This window comes from Sardina pilchardus, chromosome 6 (genome assembly GCF_963854185.1).
Source record: "Sardina pilchardus chromosome 6, fSarPil1.1, whole genome shotgun sequence".
NCBI classification, from domain to species: domain Eukaryota; kingdom Metazoa; phylum Chordata; class Actinopteri; order Clupeiformes; family Clupeidae; genus Sardina; species Sardina pilchardus.
The window spans coordinates 32349902-32364380 of NC_084999.1; the positions used below are offsets into that span (position 1 = coordinate 32349902).

The following is a 14479-nucleotide window of genomic DNA, read 5'->3' on the forward strand; positions in this document are numbered from 1 at the left end:
GTCTAATTGGTAGATACGGGAAACACGCCCCTTGTTTTCAAGCGCTGGCGCGGGGGAAACTTTTAAGACCAACCGTGTACTTGCATATAGCCAATAAATGCTCATATTGACATGAGTTACGTTTTGCTTAACCAATAACATTTCGAATCAGAATTACTGGCATTTACGCCAGCCAATTGAATTTTTCAGTGGGCGGAGAAAATACCGGAAACGAACGGCCAGCTTCCACATTCTTTTTCCTTGTATCCTCGCAACAGTGAAATGAAAGAAGTTTATTGAAGGTATTGGTCATATTTGTAAATGTTTGCATGGGTCTGTTTCCTCTGTATTAGACATTGTAATGCCTCGATGAATTACGTCGTTTCATAGTGCACAACGCACTGTAAGGTTGGCTTGCTGATTTAACACAATACAGTAGGTTCTATGTCAGGGCATGCCAGCAGCAGCAGCAGGCTCCTTGAGACAACCAGCTAACGTTTGTTGTAGTCTGCTTGAGCACTGTTGATACGTTAGCCTACCTTTGGTATATTTACTATCCACACAATGTATTATAAGCCAGGCACAGGGACATGGTGTAACACTATGTTGTTAGTTCCTTAGACATGTTGCATTACTTAAGGTTAGAGCTAACTTTAAGTTGTTATCAATAATTTATCGATATCGATAACCATAGTAGTTGAAATTAGCCAATTTTTTAAAATAGCAATTACAGATTAACCTGACAGTCCAGTGTGAAAGGTGCACTAGATAAATAACTAATCTCTTACTGATATAGAGCCCTCTGTATTCCTAGACAGTGATATTAGACAAAGTTTTGTGACTTCAGCTTAGATCTTCTTATTTGCGACCTTTGCTATTCGTTCTGTTTATTGTAGTGCAGTAGAAAGATGGATGCAACACAAGTGGTTCAGGATTTCTCGTTTGAGGATGAAGAAGAGGAAGAGGATGAGAGTGGTGACGAGGAGGAAGCACAGCCAGTGGCCAAGCTGAAAGTTTTCAAGAATGAACATGTCCCAGAGACTGGTGAGTCATTTTTTTTTTCAGAGCGCACATGTTACTTTTTTCATTAATGTGGTTTGTATGTAAAAAGGATCCATCCAACTAGGAGTTAATTAGCTGCCTGACACTGTCCTATATTCTACCTAATGTTTTGTGAAGGGTTTCTGTTCTGACTCTCTTCTTACTGTCACTTTCACCATCCCTCCTCCTTTTAGAGTTGCTTCTTTACCCAGGAGAGAACATTTTGGGCCGTGATGCATCTTTCTGCACAGTGCCCTTACCTGCTCCGTCAATGTCAAAGCGTCACGCCGCCATTTCCATCTCTGTGTTCCGTTCGAACGGACCCCATGCTAGTGGAGCCACAGAAGCACTCGTCTGGGACATGGGCAGCCTGAATGGCACCAGGAAAGGCCGCTTGAAGCTAACACCCCACGTACGCTATGCCCTGAGTGAGGGGGATAAAGTGACTCTAGCCGATCTGCCATGCCAGTATGTCTCTATCAGGGCAGCTGAGGGAGAGACTGGCGAGGGTAGAGCGAGGACACCAGGCTGCCTTGGTGGGGAGAGGGGAGAGGAGACACTCTTGCCTCAGGGGGAGAGCCGCAAAGTGAATCAGAGGACAGAGACACACACAGAGGCTGTCAGAGCAGTGGAGAGGGCAGCCAATGGGGAGAGGGGGTTTCTGACGCCCAGCAGTGAGCACAGGGGTGCCAAACCGAGAGGCAGCCATGTCATGTCGGCCGGGCCAGAGCAGAAGCACCAAAGTCCTGCCCCCCTGGTGCCTGAATCTGACTCAGAGTCTGATGGAGAGAGAGAGGGACGGAGGCCAAGAGCAGCCAAACATTTAGGTAAACATGTGTATTGGTTTACACAAATCTGCTGATATAGCTACACTGCATATCTGCAAACCACAACATCTTTCAGTATTATGTTTCTTTTTTGATGTCCAGACATACATGTATTTGTTTTGGTTCAGGTTTTTTGTAAAATCTTACAATATGGTACATACTGTACAGCACATTGGAACCATTGCACTGAATGAGTAAAAATACACATCTTTCAAAGCAAAGCAAACATTGTTGTTTGCTTACAGTATATAAAGCATAAATTGCGAATGTGATAGATGATATATTATAAGATTCATAAGCAGAAGATACCCTATGGACATCGTTATCAGGCCTGGGATATACAGTACTGTATATGAATAAATCCAGTCTCTTTCCCTCCTCCTTATCCCTACAGTGTCTTCAGATTCAGAGTCTCCATGGATGCCCCAGCCCACTAGTTCAACATTCCAGAGTCCGTCAGGCGCTTCTTACATACCAGAGAGGTATAGCTGGGGTTTCTCATTCCCTTCTGAATCGTATTGAAAGGCTTATTTATCTGTATTATATTATCCATATTGTCATGCACATGAAAAGCTATTTGCCCTTTACAGTTTATAGCATGATCTGAGAACAAACCTTTGACAGAATCTTAAGATAGCATTTAGCTTATCCTTGTCCTCACCTTAGTTTTTGGACCACTGCTTGAGGTTGTATTTGTGTAACTAGCATGTTATGTAACTGAGTTTGCTGGTGGCTTTGCACAGCCCCTCTTCCTCAGTGAGGGGAGGAGTGAACGAGACAGTGAGCTCCGGAGGATCCATCTGGACTGACAGGAGCGCTGAGGCGGCGCCGGAAAAGCCCAGGCCGGACCCCTTGGAGTTTAATATGGACAGTGACACTGATGTGGAGGGAGAGGAGGAGGAGGAGGGGGAGAGGAAGAGCTCACCACACGCTGCAAATGGAGAGGCAAGTGCGGATCTGGTGGCGGGGGCATCCGCCGGACCTGCCACCAAGCATCCAGATTATCATATAGACCGTAATACTGATGTCGAGGGAGATGACCACGAGGTGTCGGACATTAATTCCACAAAGGCTTCAGTCAGTGAAGTAGGGGAGAATCTATCCAGTCCTGCTGCTGCTGCCCCTGCCCCATCAGACTTTAACTTGGAGAGTGACACAGATGTGGAGGATGAAGATGATATTGTCCGGACTGTGCAGGTGGCCCCTCCACCCACTCACCCAGCCCCAGGATCTGGTGTGACCGAATCCAGGCCAGCAAACGCCGCCTCAGCAGAATTTCACATGGACAGTGACACAGACGTGGAGGAGGAGGAGGATGACCAGGCAGATGTTACACAAGATGTCAGCGCCGCAGGTTCCACCGCTTCTCGGGACAAACCAGAGGAGCCTCAGTCCCACAGTGCTTCGGACACGGCAGACACCACAGATGACGGCGACCCGTTCAAGTCCGGCAGCAGCAAAAGCACAGAGGCCCGTGCCGGCCAACAGCCCATATCTGCGGCTGCCTTGGAAATCCAGTCTGACAGTGACACCGACATGGAGGATGAGGACGCGGGGCAGCAAGCGGCCCCCGCTGCACCACTGGGCTCCCCACGTCCCTCTGGACTCCAGCCCACTACTGAGGCGGCCCCTGGGGCTCCAGAGTCCACAGCTGCCGCTGCGGAGTCAGACCAGGACACAGATGTGGAGGAGGGCACCGCAGGGGGCCAACAGCCGGCGCCGCCTCCAGCTGTGACGCCAGCCAAGCCAGATGATTTCAACATGGATAGCGACACGGATGTGGAGGAGGAACTAAAGGAGGACATAAGTCCAAAGAAGCCTTGTGAGAGGGCCTCTACAGCAGGACTCCAGTCCTCAACCCCTTTGGGACCAGGTGGGATTACACGCATTAGTGTAGTTCATGTCTATATTAACAAACAGCAACCAACACCATATCAAATAATGCAATACATTGAGGTAGAGTTCAGTTGAAAGACAGGTTAAATCACTTTGATAGTTGAAATAGCAGTTAATTGATTTGACAATGATATAATGTGTATTATACCGGTGTTTGAGAACAAGAGGAAGTGCTGTGTTTACTGTTAAGCCAATATTCAAACCTTCAGGGTTTCCATGTTGCAAAGCTGTCTCACAAGTCATATGAATGTCACAAAACGGCGAAACACTTGTTCCACAGAGTAGATATAGTCATAGTAGTGGGAATGACAGGTGTGTTCAGGGGTTCAAGTGTGAAAGGATTGCTATTGAGTGTGTTGATCTCTCCTCCTCATGACAGATACCATCAAAATACTGTAGGTTTGAGTATGATAGAAAAACAAGCTTCAAGAACACAATAACATAATCATGAAAAAAAAACATATCTTGTCTTTAATGCGGCACAAAAGATTTGCTCTCGGGTCTTACTACAGTTGAGAAGTGCAATAATAAACAAACTAAATACCGGTATGCATCTTTTGCATCAAAGTGTAAGGGCTCTCTGCACCCGAACCAGCAGGTTCAGGGGAAGCTTCTTACTTGCAGCTGTCACCCTACTGAACTCTAGCTCTGCACCCCGGTGACAACCAACCAACTAAGACCAGTGGTGTATTCCAATATGGTTATCGTTAAGTGAGTTAAGTAGGTGGTTAAGTGACAGATCTGGGTAAGTTAACCCAGAGGAAGTGGTAAACCTTCTAATAGAGGAAGCCCCCGGCCTATTCTACAATCAGGTGTACAATTTCCTCTGGGTTATCTCATCTAGGGTTGCCACCAAGCCACCTATTTGGAATCAGAGTGCTGCAGAAGTATTGTTGGCCCTATTAAGAGTTTATGTGCAATCAAAATGATTTTGTAAAGGTTATTTTAAGGTAAGGGTATTTAGGGGGTCTAATGAAGTCACATTGCATTCATACATTATGAAGTTGTTAAAGCTAGAGCATTAGCAGTGTCTTAAGTCATTATTTGTTGTCTAAATAATGGTAACATTCCAATCACTGTTTGGTGCTTTGTTTTTCTTTATTTGACAGCAGGACTACGACTTGAAGAGATGGAGACTCAGGTCTTCCTCAGTCCAGCGGATCATTTTGCGCGTACGTCTCTCACTCGAACCTGTGTCATGGCTGCCCAATATCTCTGTGATGTCTCTGTGTGCGCGAAGCAGGTCATTGAATTCCTGGCATTGTCTCTCATCTGATATGACTTGCTAATGGTCCCCTCCCCTTTCTTCCTTCTCAGGCCCCGTAGGCCTTCCACCCTTCAACCCAGCCACATCCTCTGATGATGACTTTGTCCCAGAAACCCAGTCCTTTGTGGCTCAGCCTGGCGGTGGCGGCGCTTCTCCTGAGCTGAGTGCCCTTGAGGAGACGGCTCTGGAGGAGGAGACTCAGCTGTTCTGCGTGGGCGGCGGCGCAGAGCGGTCGGCGCAGCTCCGGCTCAGCCTGTCGGACAGCAGTCGCCTGCAGCAGCAGCTGGCCACCGAGGCCACGCAGGCGTACGCCCTCCCCGAGGTCAGGGGCTTCGACTCGGACGGGGACTCGGACCTGGACGCAACCCAAGACTACGGAGCTCTGCAGGCCACGCAAGCCTACGCGGCAAAGCCGGTGGAAGATGACGACAGCGCCACGGCTGAAACCCAAGCCTTCTTCATAGCCCCGCCAAAGAGCACCGACATTGCTGTTGCCCGTGTTGAAGCCACGCCCCTGCCCCAGATGGAGGTGCTGCAGGAGGTGGCAGAACCAGGGGAGGAGGAGGAGGCCACCCAGCTGACGGAGTTGGACACCTACTCTCATATCTCCACCGCCGACACGGTTATCCTCCCACGCAGCCAGAGGCTGGGAGGTGAAGAGGCTGGAAGAATGTCTGACGTGACTCCAACAGATCTGGTAGGTAGTGCCACCGCCCGTGAATCCAAGCAGGCAAATGTACCTGCTGCAGAGATCTACATGGACAGCGACACAGATGTGGAAGAGGAGAACGATGGCGGCTTGAAGGAGCCACAGCCCACGACTGCCAAGATCAAGGCTGAGGAACTTCAGCTCCACAGCGATTCAGATTCAGCAGACACCGGTGATGATGACCCCTTCAAGCCAGGCACGAGCAAAACCACTGTGACCTCCACAGGTGGCCAGCCATCACACACCACTGCTAGTATCTCCTGCTCTGAAACCCTACCCATGTCTGCCATAAGTGATGACGATGAGGAGGAGGAGGAATCAAAGGCAGTACCTGCTAGAAGAAAAAGGGCTCGTAGGGGACAAGGACGTCTTGATAGCCAACCTTCCGAGACACTACTTATTGCTGAAACCCAGCCAGTCAGCATGAACGATGATGTTGATGATGATGCTGAAGAGGAATCATCAAAACCTGCATCCCCCAAACGAAGTGGGAGAGCACGCAGAGGGAAGCCTGCTAAGGCCGCCTTCAGCTCTAGCCTCCTCTCTTCTGCTCAAACGCAGCCGATGGCCAATGTAGATGAGGAAGACCAAGAGGAGGAGGAGGAAGCAAAGCCTGTCGGCCCCAGAAGGAGAGGAAGAATACGTGGAGGGAGAGGCACCCAGGTGGAGGACAGGCCTGAGGTCACTGAGACTCAGATCAACTCTGACCTCGCTGTGATCGAAACTCAGCCCATGTCCTCCTTTGGTGATGAAAGCGGTCGAGACAAGGGAGAGCAGAGACCTGCTTCCCCCAAAAGGAGGGGGAGGCCACGCAGAGGTAAGGGGAAGCAGGAGGAAGATGAGAGCAAGCCTGCTGAGATGCCTTCAAGCACCTGTCTGTCCACTGCACAAACGCAGCCCATGGCTGCATATGAGGAGGAGGAGGATGAGGAAGAGGATACGCAGGCAGCCACTTCTACATCCAGAGCGAAGACTCGTGGAGCAGGAAAAGAGCCTGTCACCACAAGAAGCACCAGAGGCAGAGGGAAAGTAGAGGAAGAAGAGAGACAGGGAGAAGAGATGGAGGAGGCAACGAGTGTGGGGTCGAGGAGGCAGACCAGGGGCAAGACTCTTGCAGTGAAGAGAGGAGGACAGAGGAGAGGAGAGGGAGGTGGAGAGGAAGAGGAGGAGGCCGAAGAAAAGCCAGTGCAGGAGGTCAGGAGGGGTCGAGGGAGGAAGAGTGTGGTACAACAGAGAGAAGAGCAAGAGGAGCAAGAGAGGCTGGAGAGAGAGAAAGACCAGCAGGAGAAAGAGAAAATAGCAAGGGAGCAAAAAGAACAGGAAGAAAAACTTGAAAGGGAAGAGAAGGAAAGGCAGGAAAAAGAAAAGTTAGAGAGAGAAAGAGAAGAGAGGGAGAGACTTGAAAAAGAAAGGAAAGAAATGGAGGAAAGGGAAAGGGACAAAGAAGAGAAAGAAAGAAAAGAGCAAGAGGAGAAAGACAGGTTGGAGAAAGAAAGACTTGAAAAGGAAAGAATAGAGAAAGAGAGAAAAGAAGTCGAGGAGAGAGAGAGGCTGGAAAAAGAGAAAGAGGAAAGAGAAAGAGTAGAGAGGGAGCAGAGGGAGATAGAAGAGAGGGAGAAAAAAGAGCAAGAGGAGAAAGAAAGGCTGGAGAGGGAAAGACTTGAAAAGAAAAGACAAGAAAAAGAAGAAATGGAAAGATTAAAGAGGGAGAAGAGAGAGAAGGAACTGAGGGAGAGAAAAGAGGCTCAGGAGTGCGAGAGGCTGGAGAAGGAGAGACTTAAAAAAGAAGAAAAGGAAAGAGTAGAGAGGGAGAGAAGAGAAAAAGAAGAGAAGGAAAGAAAAGAGGCTGAGGAGAGAGAACGACTGGAGAAGGAGAGACTTGAAAAAGAAAGACAAGAAAAAGAAGAAAAGGAAAGAGTAGAGAGGGAAAGAAGAGAGAAAGAAGAGAAGGAAAGAAAAGAGGCTGAGGAGAGAGAACGACTGGAGAAGGAGAAACTTGAAAAGGAAAGACAAGAAAAAGAAGAAAAGGATAGAGTAGAGAGGGAAAGAAGAGAGAAGGAAGAGAAGGAAAGAAAAGAGGCTGAGGAGAGAGAACGACTGGAGAAGGAGAAACTTGAAAAGGAAAGACAAGAAAAAGAAGAAAAAGAAAGAGTAGAAAGGGGGAGAAGAGAGAAAGAAGAGAAGGAAAGAAAAGAGGCTGAGGAGAGAGAACGACTGGAGAAGGAGAGACTTGAAAAGGAAAGACAAGAAAAAGAAGAAACGGAAAGATTAAAGAGGGAGAAGAGAGAGAAGGAACTGAGGGAGAAAAAAGAGGCTAAGGAGCGCCAGAGGCTGGAGAAGGAGAGACTTGAAAAAGAAAGACAAGAAAACGAAGAAAAGGAAAGGGTAGAAAGGGAGAGAAGAGAGAAAGAAGAGAAGGAAAGAAAAGAGGCTGAGGAGAGAGAACGACTGGAGAAGGAGAGACTCGAAAAAGAAAGACAAGAAACAGAGGAGGAGGAGAGACTGGACATGGAGAAGAGGAAAGAGGAAGAGAGAAAGCAAGAGAAGAAAGAAACCAGTGACAAGAAGGCCACTAAAATGGAGAAACCAGAGAGTGATGATAAACCCCAGACGTCCACACGAGGGAGGCGAGCAGCTTCCAGGCGCGCCGCTCCAGCTCCCCCCAGTGGACCGGAGGAGCCGGTGCTGCCCAGTGATGACTGCCCTGCCCGAAGGACTCGCTCTCGTTCCAGCTCCTCCAACTCCGTCAGCTCAGAGAGATCCACGTCCAGCGTACGCAGCAGCGCCAGCAGGCAGGGGGCGCCAGAGCCACACGCTTCCTCCAGGCGCTCCTCCAGACGCTCCTCCAGAGCCCCCCCTGCTGGAGAACAGACGCCATCACTGGAGGATGGTTCAACTGAGTCCCAGTCTGGAAGAAGATCTCGAAGGCCATCTACCTCTAGTAACTCGGTGTGCTCTGAAGTGTCTGAAGCAGCCAGTGTGGCCAGTCAGAGTAAGGGCAGAGGGAGAGGAAGAGGGAGGAAGAGTGTGAGGGGGAAAGACCCAGGCCCAGTGGCAGAGCCTGAACCAGCACCATCAGAAACCCAAGGCGCCGAACCTTCGGCCACCAAGACCACGGGACGAGGCCGTAGAGGCCGCAAGGCAGGGGCTGGAGACGAGGTCACCGGTGGGGTGTCCGCCCAGGCCAGTGGTGAGGACCAGCCTGCCGAGGAGGAAGCTGCTCCTGCTCCTGCTCCTGCCCCTGCCCCACGGGGTCGAAGGGGAGCCAGCACACCCAAGCCGGACACAGAAGCCACCGGGGAGGGAAGCGAAGCTGCCGCGTCTGAGGGCAAACTGACCAGAGACTCCGTCCCTCAGAAAGCCACCGGCCGTGGACGAGGTAGGGGTCGGAAGGCCGGCCCGTCCAGCCAGAACGCCTCAGCGGAGGAGGACAGCGAAAGCGCCGAGGTCACCAGCGCCGATGTTTCTGAGGCAGCCAGTCAAGGCAGAGGGAAGAAGAGGAGTCACGATGACGAGTCGGAGGAACTTGAGGAGGCTGACGAGGTCCGATTCAAGATTCCTCGCTCAAAGGGGAAAGTGGCGAAGGGACAGCGGAAAGAGGAGGGTGAGGACGGCACTGGAGGAGCGGAGCCGGAGAGGACAGACGAGGAGGCGGCCCCCGGTCCGGCGGAGAGGAGGGGAAGAGGCCGTTCTTCTCTGGCGCAGAAGAAGAAAGAGGTGAAGAAGGAAGAGGAGAGCGAGGAGGCAGCAGCAGCTGAGGTAATCTCTCTCTTTCCTTCTCTCTCTTTCTTTTCCCTCTCTCTCTTGTTCCCTCTCCTATTCGCACCTTCTAAACTTATCACTCCTTCCTTCTCACCTTTTTCTTCCTTTACTCACTCTCACCCCCCGCCCTTCTCTCACGTCTCAGTCCATACCCCCCCATCTCAGTCCCTCCCTACACTTCACACTGCCCTGTACATATTTTCTACCTTGCTCTCTCTCTTCTCCCTGTCTGTCCATCTCTCTTCCTCCTCCCTCCTTCCCTCCCTCCTCCTCTGTCTCACAGTCGGGCCGTTTCCCTGCGGAGGGCTGACTCAGCCTCTCCATTGCAATGAGCTGTCTGTGCTGGCTGTGAAGGGAGGAAGGGCTTAGAGCTCCCTGTCACTGGCCCTGGCCTTTAGTGACCACACTCTCAGTCTCTCTCTCTCTCTCTCTCTCTTTCATTCACTTCAGCCTGATGCTCTCTCAAGATGCTATGTGTACTTACAGTAAATGACCAAATCTGACACCATATCTCCATCTCTCTTTGTCTTTCTATTTCGTCTTCTGGGCGCTTCCTCTTCCTACCACTTCTGACGTCATCTCTCTCTCTCTCTCTCTCTTTCTTTTATTGCACTGTCCTTCTCACTCTCTTCCTAAATGACCTCTCCCGGGCACTTACTCTCCATCTCTCTTTTCTCTCCTGCTCTCTCCCTCTCTTCTCCTCTCTGTCTCTTCTCAGCCTGAGGAGTCCTCAGGCGAGGGATCCAGGAAGCGTGGTGCAGCCGCTGCCGAGTCGCCTACCCCAGCCAAATCCGTCCGCCGCTCCGTGGGCACCTCACGCCAGGCACACAAGGTAAGCAGGACACACACACACACACACATATAAACACACACACACTTTCTCTCACAGTCACGTACACTTACACTTGTATACACACAGAACGGTACAGAATCATTTCCATATAAAACACAAACACCGTGATTCACACTCATCGCAATAGGCATGTGGCTATGATAGGGTTTGCTCTGCTAAGATGCAGCTCTTCACCCTGCCATTTCATGTAATACTGAGGATGTGCATAATCGCTGATCTCATTTTAGCTGTCAGAAGCTAAACAAACACACACACAGCTGATACCCCCCACCCCATCCTCTCTCTCTCTCTCTCTCTCTCTCGCTCTCTCTCTCTCTCTCTCTATCTGTCTCCTCTCTCTCTCTCCCTCTCTCTTCTCTATCCCTCCCTCTCTCTCTCTGCCCCAGGTGCTGTTCACTGGGGTGTCTGATGAGGCGGCCGAGGCGGTGGTGACCAGGCTAGGGGGCAGCATGGCCAGAGGTGTGAGCGATATGACGCACCTAGTCACCGATGCGGTGCGACGGACTGTCAAGTTCATGTGTGCAGTGGCCAGAGGGGTGCCAATCGTCACACCCAATTGGCTGAAAAAGGTAGGGTCACAGCATGTATCACGGACCGCCTAAAAGAACTCAGCTGGAACTCAAGGCAAACAGAATGACAGTGGACTGGTGCAGTGTGTACAAACGTAGAGTGCTTTTGTTGTAGATGTTGGAATTACCATCTGTCGCCTTCTCTTTTTTGTGCAATCCATAGTAACTGAACTCTTGCTGTCGCCACTGTTTGCCACAATACCCAAGACTGTTTACCCCGTTATATAACATTGATTGCTCTCTTTGTCGGTGCTGTTGGGTGAATGATGTTTTTTACATATCGATTACAAATGCATCCTCTCTATAATATATTGTGGTGAGGAACATGTTTACACATTTTTTAAAAAGCATAAACATGCCTCCAGTTGTATCTGTCTTAACTGTCATAAATAGTCACAGTCACTAAAAGAACCCAGCACATCTTTTTGCAGTCTTTCTGAATGCCCCTCTGGTTCTGTCTGTGTGAATGTCCCTCTGGTTGTGTTGCAGTGTGGGAGGGCCGGGAGCTTTCTGCCTGCCGATGAGTTTCTGGTGAAGGACGCCGAGCAGGAGAGGAAGTTTAACTTCCGTCTGCAGGACTCCCTGAGCGTGGCCAGCAGCCAGCCCCTCCTACAGGTCTCACCTCTCTTAACGTCTCATCAAAGGAACATTCAACCCGCTGGACTCAGTGCTATAGCGCATTGGGTTCTCTAAAAAACAAACAAACAGCTTTGCCGTTTTCTCTTTGTCACTCTTTGGTCCATGTCAGGGTTATGAGATTCATGTCACGCGGTCAGTGAAGCCCGAGCCGGCACAGATGAAGGACATCATCACCAGCTGCGGGGCTCGTTACCTTCCCAAGATGCCCTCTGTCGCCAAGGTAACTCTCTAACCCCTACATCAGCTCACTGTTTTTTCTTTCATGCTTACAAAATGGAGGTGATCTCTTTTATGCACTCTCTCTCTCTCTCTCTCTCTCTCTGACACCCTCGACTGTTCTCCACATTAATCTCTGTTCAGAGATTGTCCCCCAGATTTGTTTTATTTATCGGCAGTGTCCTGTGGGTTCAGCTACAGGATGAGAAATGGCTCACTCTGTTTCACATTGACAAAGATTTGGGTGGAAGATTTTTGCAACACTAAATATCAGCCGTTGCTGCCTCGTTCAAGATTAATGTCAAGTTTTTTCCATTTTTCATGTGATATTGAATCCAATCCTGTTGGTTGACCGGTAGAACCCTGAAACATCAGGCCTGTGGCTTAGCTGTGGTATTGACAAGGACACAGGCAAAAGGAATCAACCATAGAAATCAAATAATAGAATGCACATTCCTGTTGAGCAACACGTTGAAAGGTCGCGTTTGTTGAAGACTGTTCGATCTCTCCATGGCAATTATGTGTAGTGATTCCTCAGGAAGTGTGGTCATGTGCTTACCGTAGCAGTAAATGGTATCTTAGGGAGAAGTGTTATTGATTAAGGGTGCGCACGTAGATGTATGCTCATTATGAAGTCCTGCAGGATGTGTGGTGTTCTATGACCACAGTGGATAGAGGAAGGCATAATAAGCATGTATTCCCACATATAGATTGGAAATGACTATTTACATGACCTTTTACGCTGCTCTCTAGTGGACTATACAGTTTTTAAATTGTTCACAAACACAGCAGTTTTGTAGCTCTAAAAGAGAAACATTAAATTGTTTATCTTACCATGAATGTTTACATCTCACTCTTTATTTGTAATAAGCCAAGGATATCTCCATGTTTTGATAACTTTCCCTTTCAGGTTGGTCACAGAGCAAACTGTTGTAGTGAATGTGAATGTGTCCTCTGTGCTGTATTGTCCCTGTAATTCTCTGCCCTGACGAGTCTCAGTGCCACTGTAGTGTCCTGTAAAGCTGTTGAAGCCTCTGGCCTGCTCCTCTCCCCTGCAGCCCCAGACAGTGGTGGTGTCGTGTGCAGAGGATGCCGCCCTCTGCTCAGCCGCCGCGACGGCGTCCATCCCCGTGGTCACCTCCGAGTTCCTCCTGACGGGCATCCTCCAGCAGCAGGCCGACGTGCTCGCCCACGCCCTCGCCATCGCCCAAGCTCCTGCTCGGGGCAGGAAGAAGTCGTAGTGCCCACCTCAAAAGACTGACCAGCCGCTGCTGTGTCCGCTGCCAGGGCAGAGCTTCTGGTGGTGGACGTGAGTAAGCGATGGCCACCACGCCCCCCCCCTCTCTGGTCCTCAGAGAAGAGAAGAGAAGAGCGGAGCGGCTCATTCCTGGACCTGTCTGTCTGGCTGCTTTCAGTGGGTTCTGCATCAGAGTCTGTTCTGCTGTGTGGCCCTCACTGCTGCTTGGACCTCTTGATTGTTCACTGCTTTATCATCTGCTATTTATCCAAATGACATAGTCTGGAGGGTTTTTAATCAATGAATATCCTGTTGCTAATGGACTTAAAACTGTGAAGCCTTCTGTGCTTTCATAGACATAAAAACTCAGATGATATTGCAGTTGTAATAAATAATATGTGTTATTGTCCTTATATCAACCTGTAATGCCTTCAACAAAGGGTCATATGTCGATTAAACATTTTTATCTTGCAGATTTTCTCTGTGATCTTGTGCTCACTACCGACAGTACACAAAGCCATATGGGGAAGAGGTAGGATGTTAGTTTGTATCTGTGACTCGGTCGGATCAGGAGCACTTAATAAGGTTCCTCTCAGTAATTATCCTCTAGTAGTACTTATCAGATGTGACAGAAGTAAACCCCCTGCAGATCTTCACTTTGTTGTTTGCTGGCGTCAGCAGTGGGGGGCTTAAAGCCAATCCGCCATGTTTATCTGTGTCATAATATCTTTGCTGGAGGGAACGCCTGTGCACAAGAATTCAAGACTAATTTTAGTCACTCGGCTGTCTCATTGTAAACTTGTTGTGATAACTGAAGTGATTATAATTCAATTGAAGATCACTGTTGCTGATTGCCATCTTAATTGGACTTCCAAGTAGCCTGTGGATACACAAGGTTCCGTTTTTCTTTTTTTCAGTTTTTCTCTGTTTTTCTGTCCTGTTTGCTCTGCCACCTGCTCATATGCTTTTGGTGTAACTTTAAAAAGCTCTGTTCAGAGACATTTTAAGTAGTCAGGTATTCATTAGACCACTTTAGAGAATCGATTCCCCACTGTTTAGTGCACGTCACTTTTGCTGTTTGGGCTCAGAGATAGCATCGGCATGCGTGTAGGCACTTAACATTCTCCTCGATGCCCTTTCACTGACCATCACGTTAAAATCTTGTGACTAGTACACTATTATAAAAAATGCATAAGCTTAATATTTTTTGCATAAGCATGCATGTTGCTCTATTCTTATTATAATGCCATGTGCAGTATTAGGCTACTCATCCTTTACACCTTTAGGAAATCATAGAAATGATGGCTTATTGTAGTAGGACTAGGCATATTATTATTGTTATTACCATTATTGTTATTGTTATTATTATTAATAATAATAATAATAATAATAATAGTAGTGTTATTATTATTATTATTATCATTAGTATTATCATCATCATCACTGTAATCATATAACCCTGCAATATGCCATGTTGTTACTTA

The 14479-nt window shown here is 48.8% G+C and overlaps 1 protein-coding gene across 2 annotated transcripts; it reads left to right on the forward strand.

The window, feature by feature from the left end:
• Positions 1 to 204: 204 nt before the first annotated feature.
• On the forward strand, positions 205 to 13462 carry mdc1 (mediator of DNA damage checkpoint 1). Of its 2 annotated transcripts, XM_062539510.1 has the most exons (12): positions 205 to 281; positions 876 to 1023; positions 1215 to 1847; positions 2242 to 2329; positions 2591 to 3720; positions 4853 to 4915; positions 5061 to 9478; positions 10200 to 10313; positions 10721 to 10903; positions 11393 to 11518; positions 11652 to 11762; positions 12817 to 13462. In XM_062539510.1, exons 2-12 carry the CDS (start codon positions 888 to 890, stop codon positions 12997 to 12999), a joined length of 7185 nt encoding a protein of 2394 aa, XP_062395494.1. In that variant the 5' UTR covers positions 205 to 281; positions 876 to 887; the 3' UTR covers positions 13000 to 13462. The 2 variants fall into 2 exon arrangements, with proteins under 2 accessions (XP_062395494.1, XP_062395495.1); XM_062539511.1 differs by lacking the exon at positions 205 to 281 and having other exon boundaries at positions 871 to 1023; positions 4856 to 4915.
• Positions 13463 to 14479: the final 1017 nt, after the last annotated feature.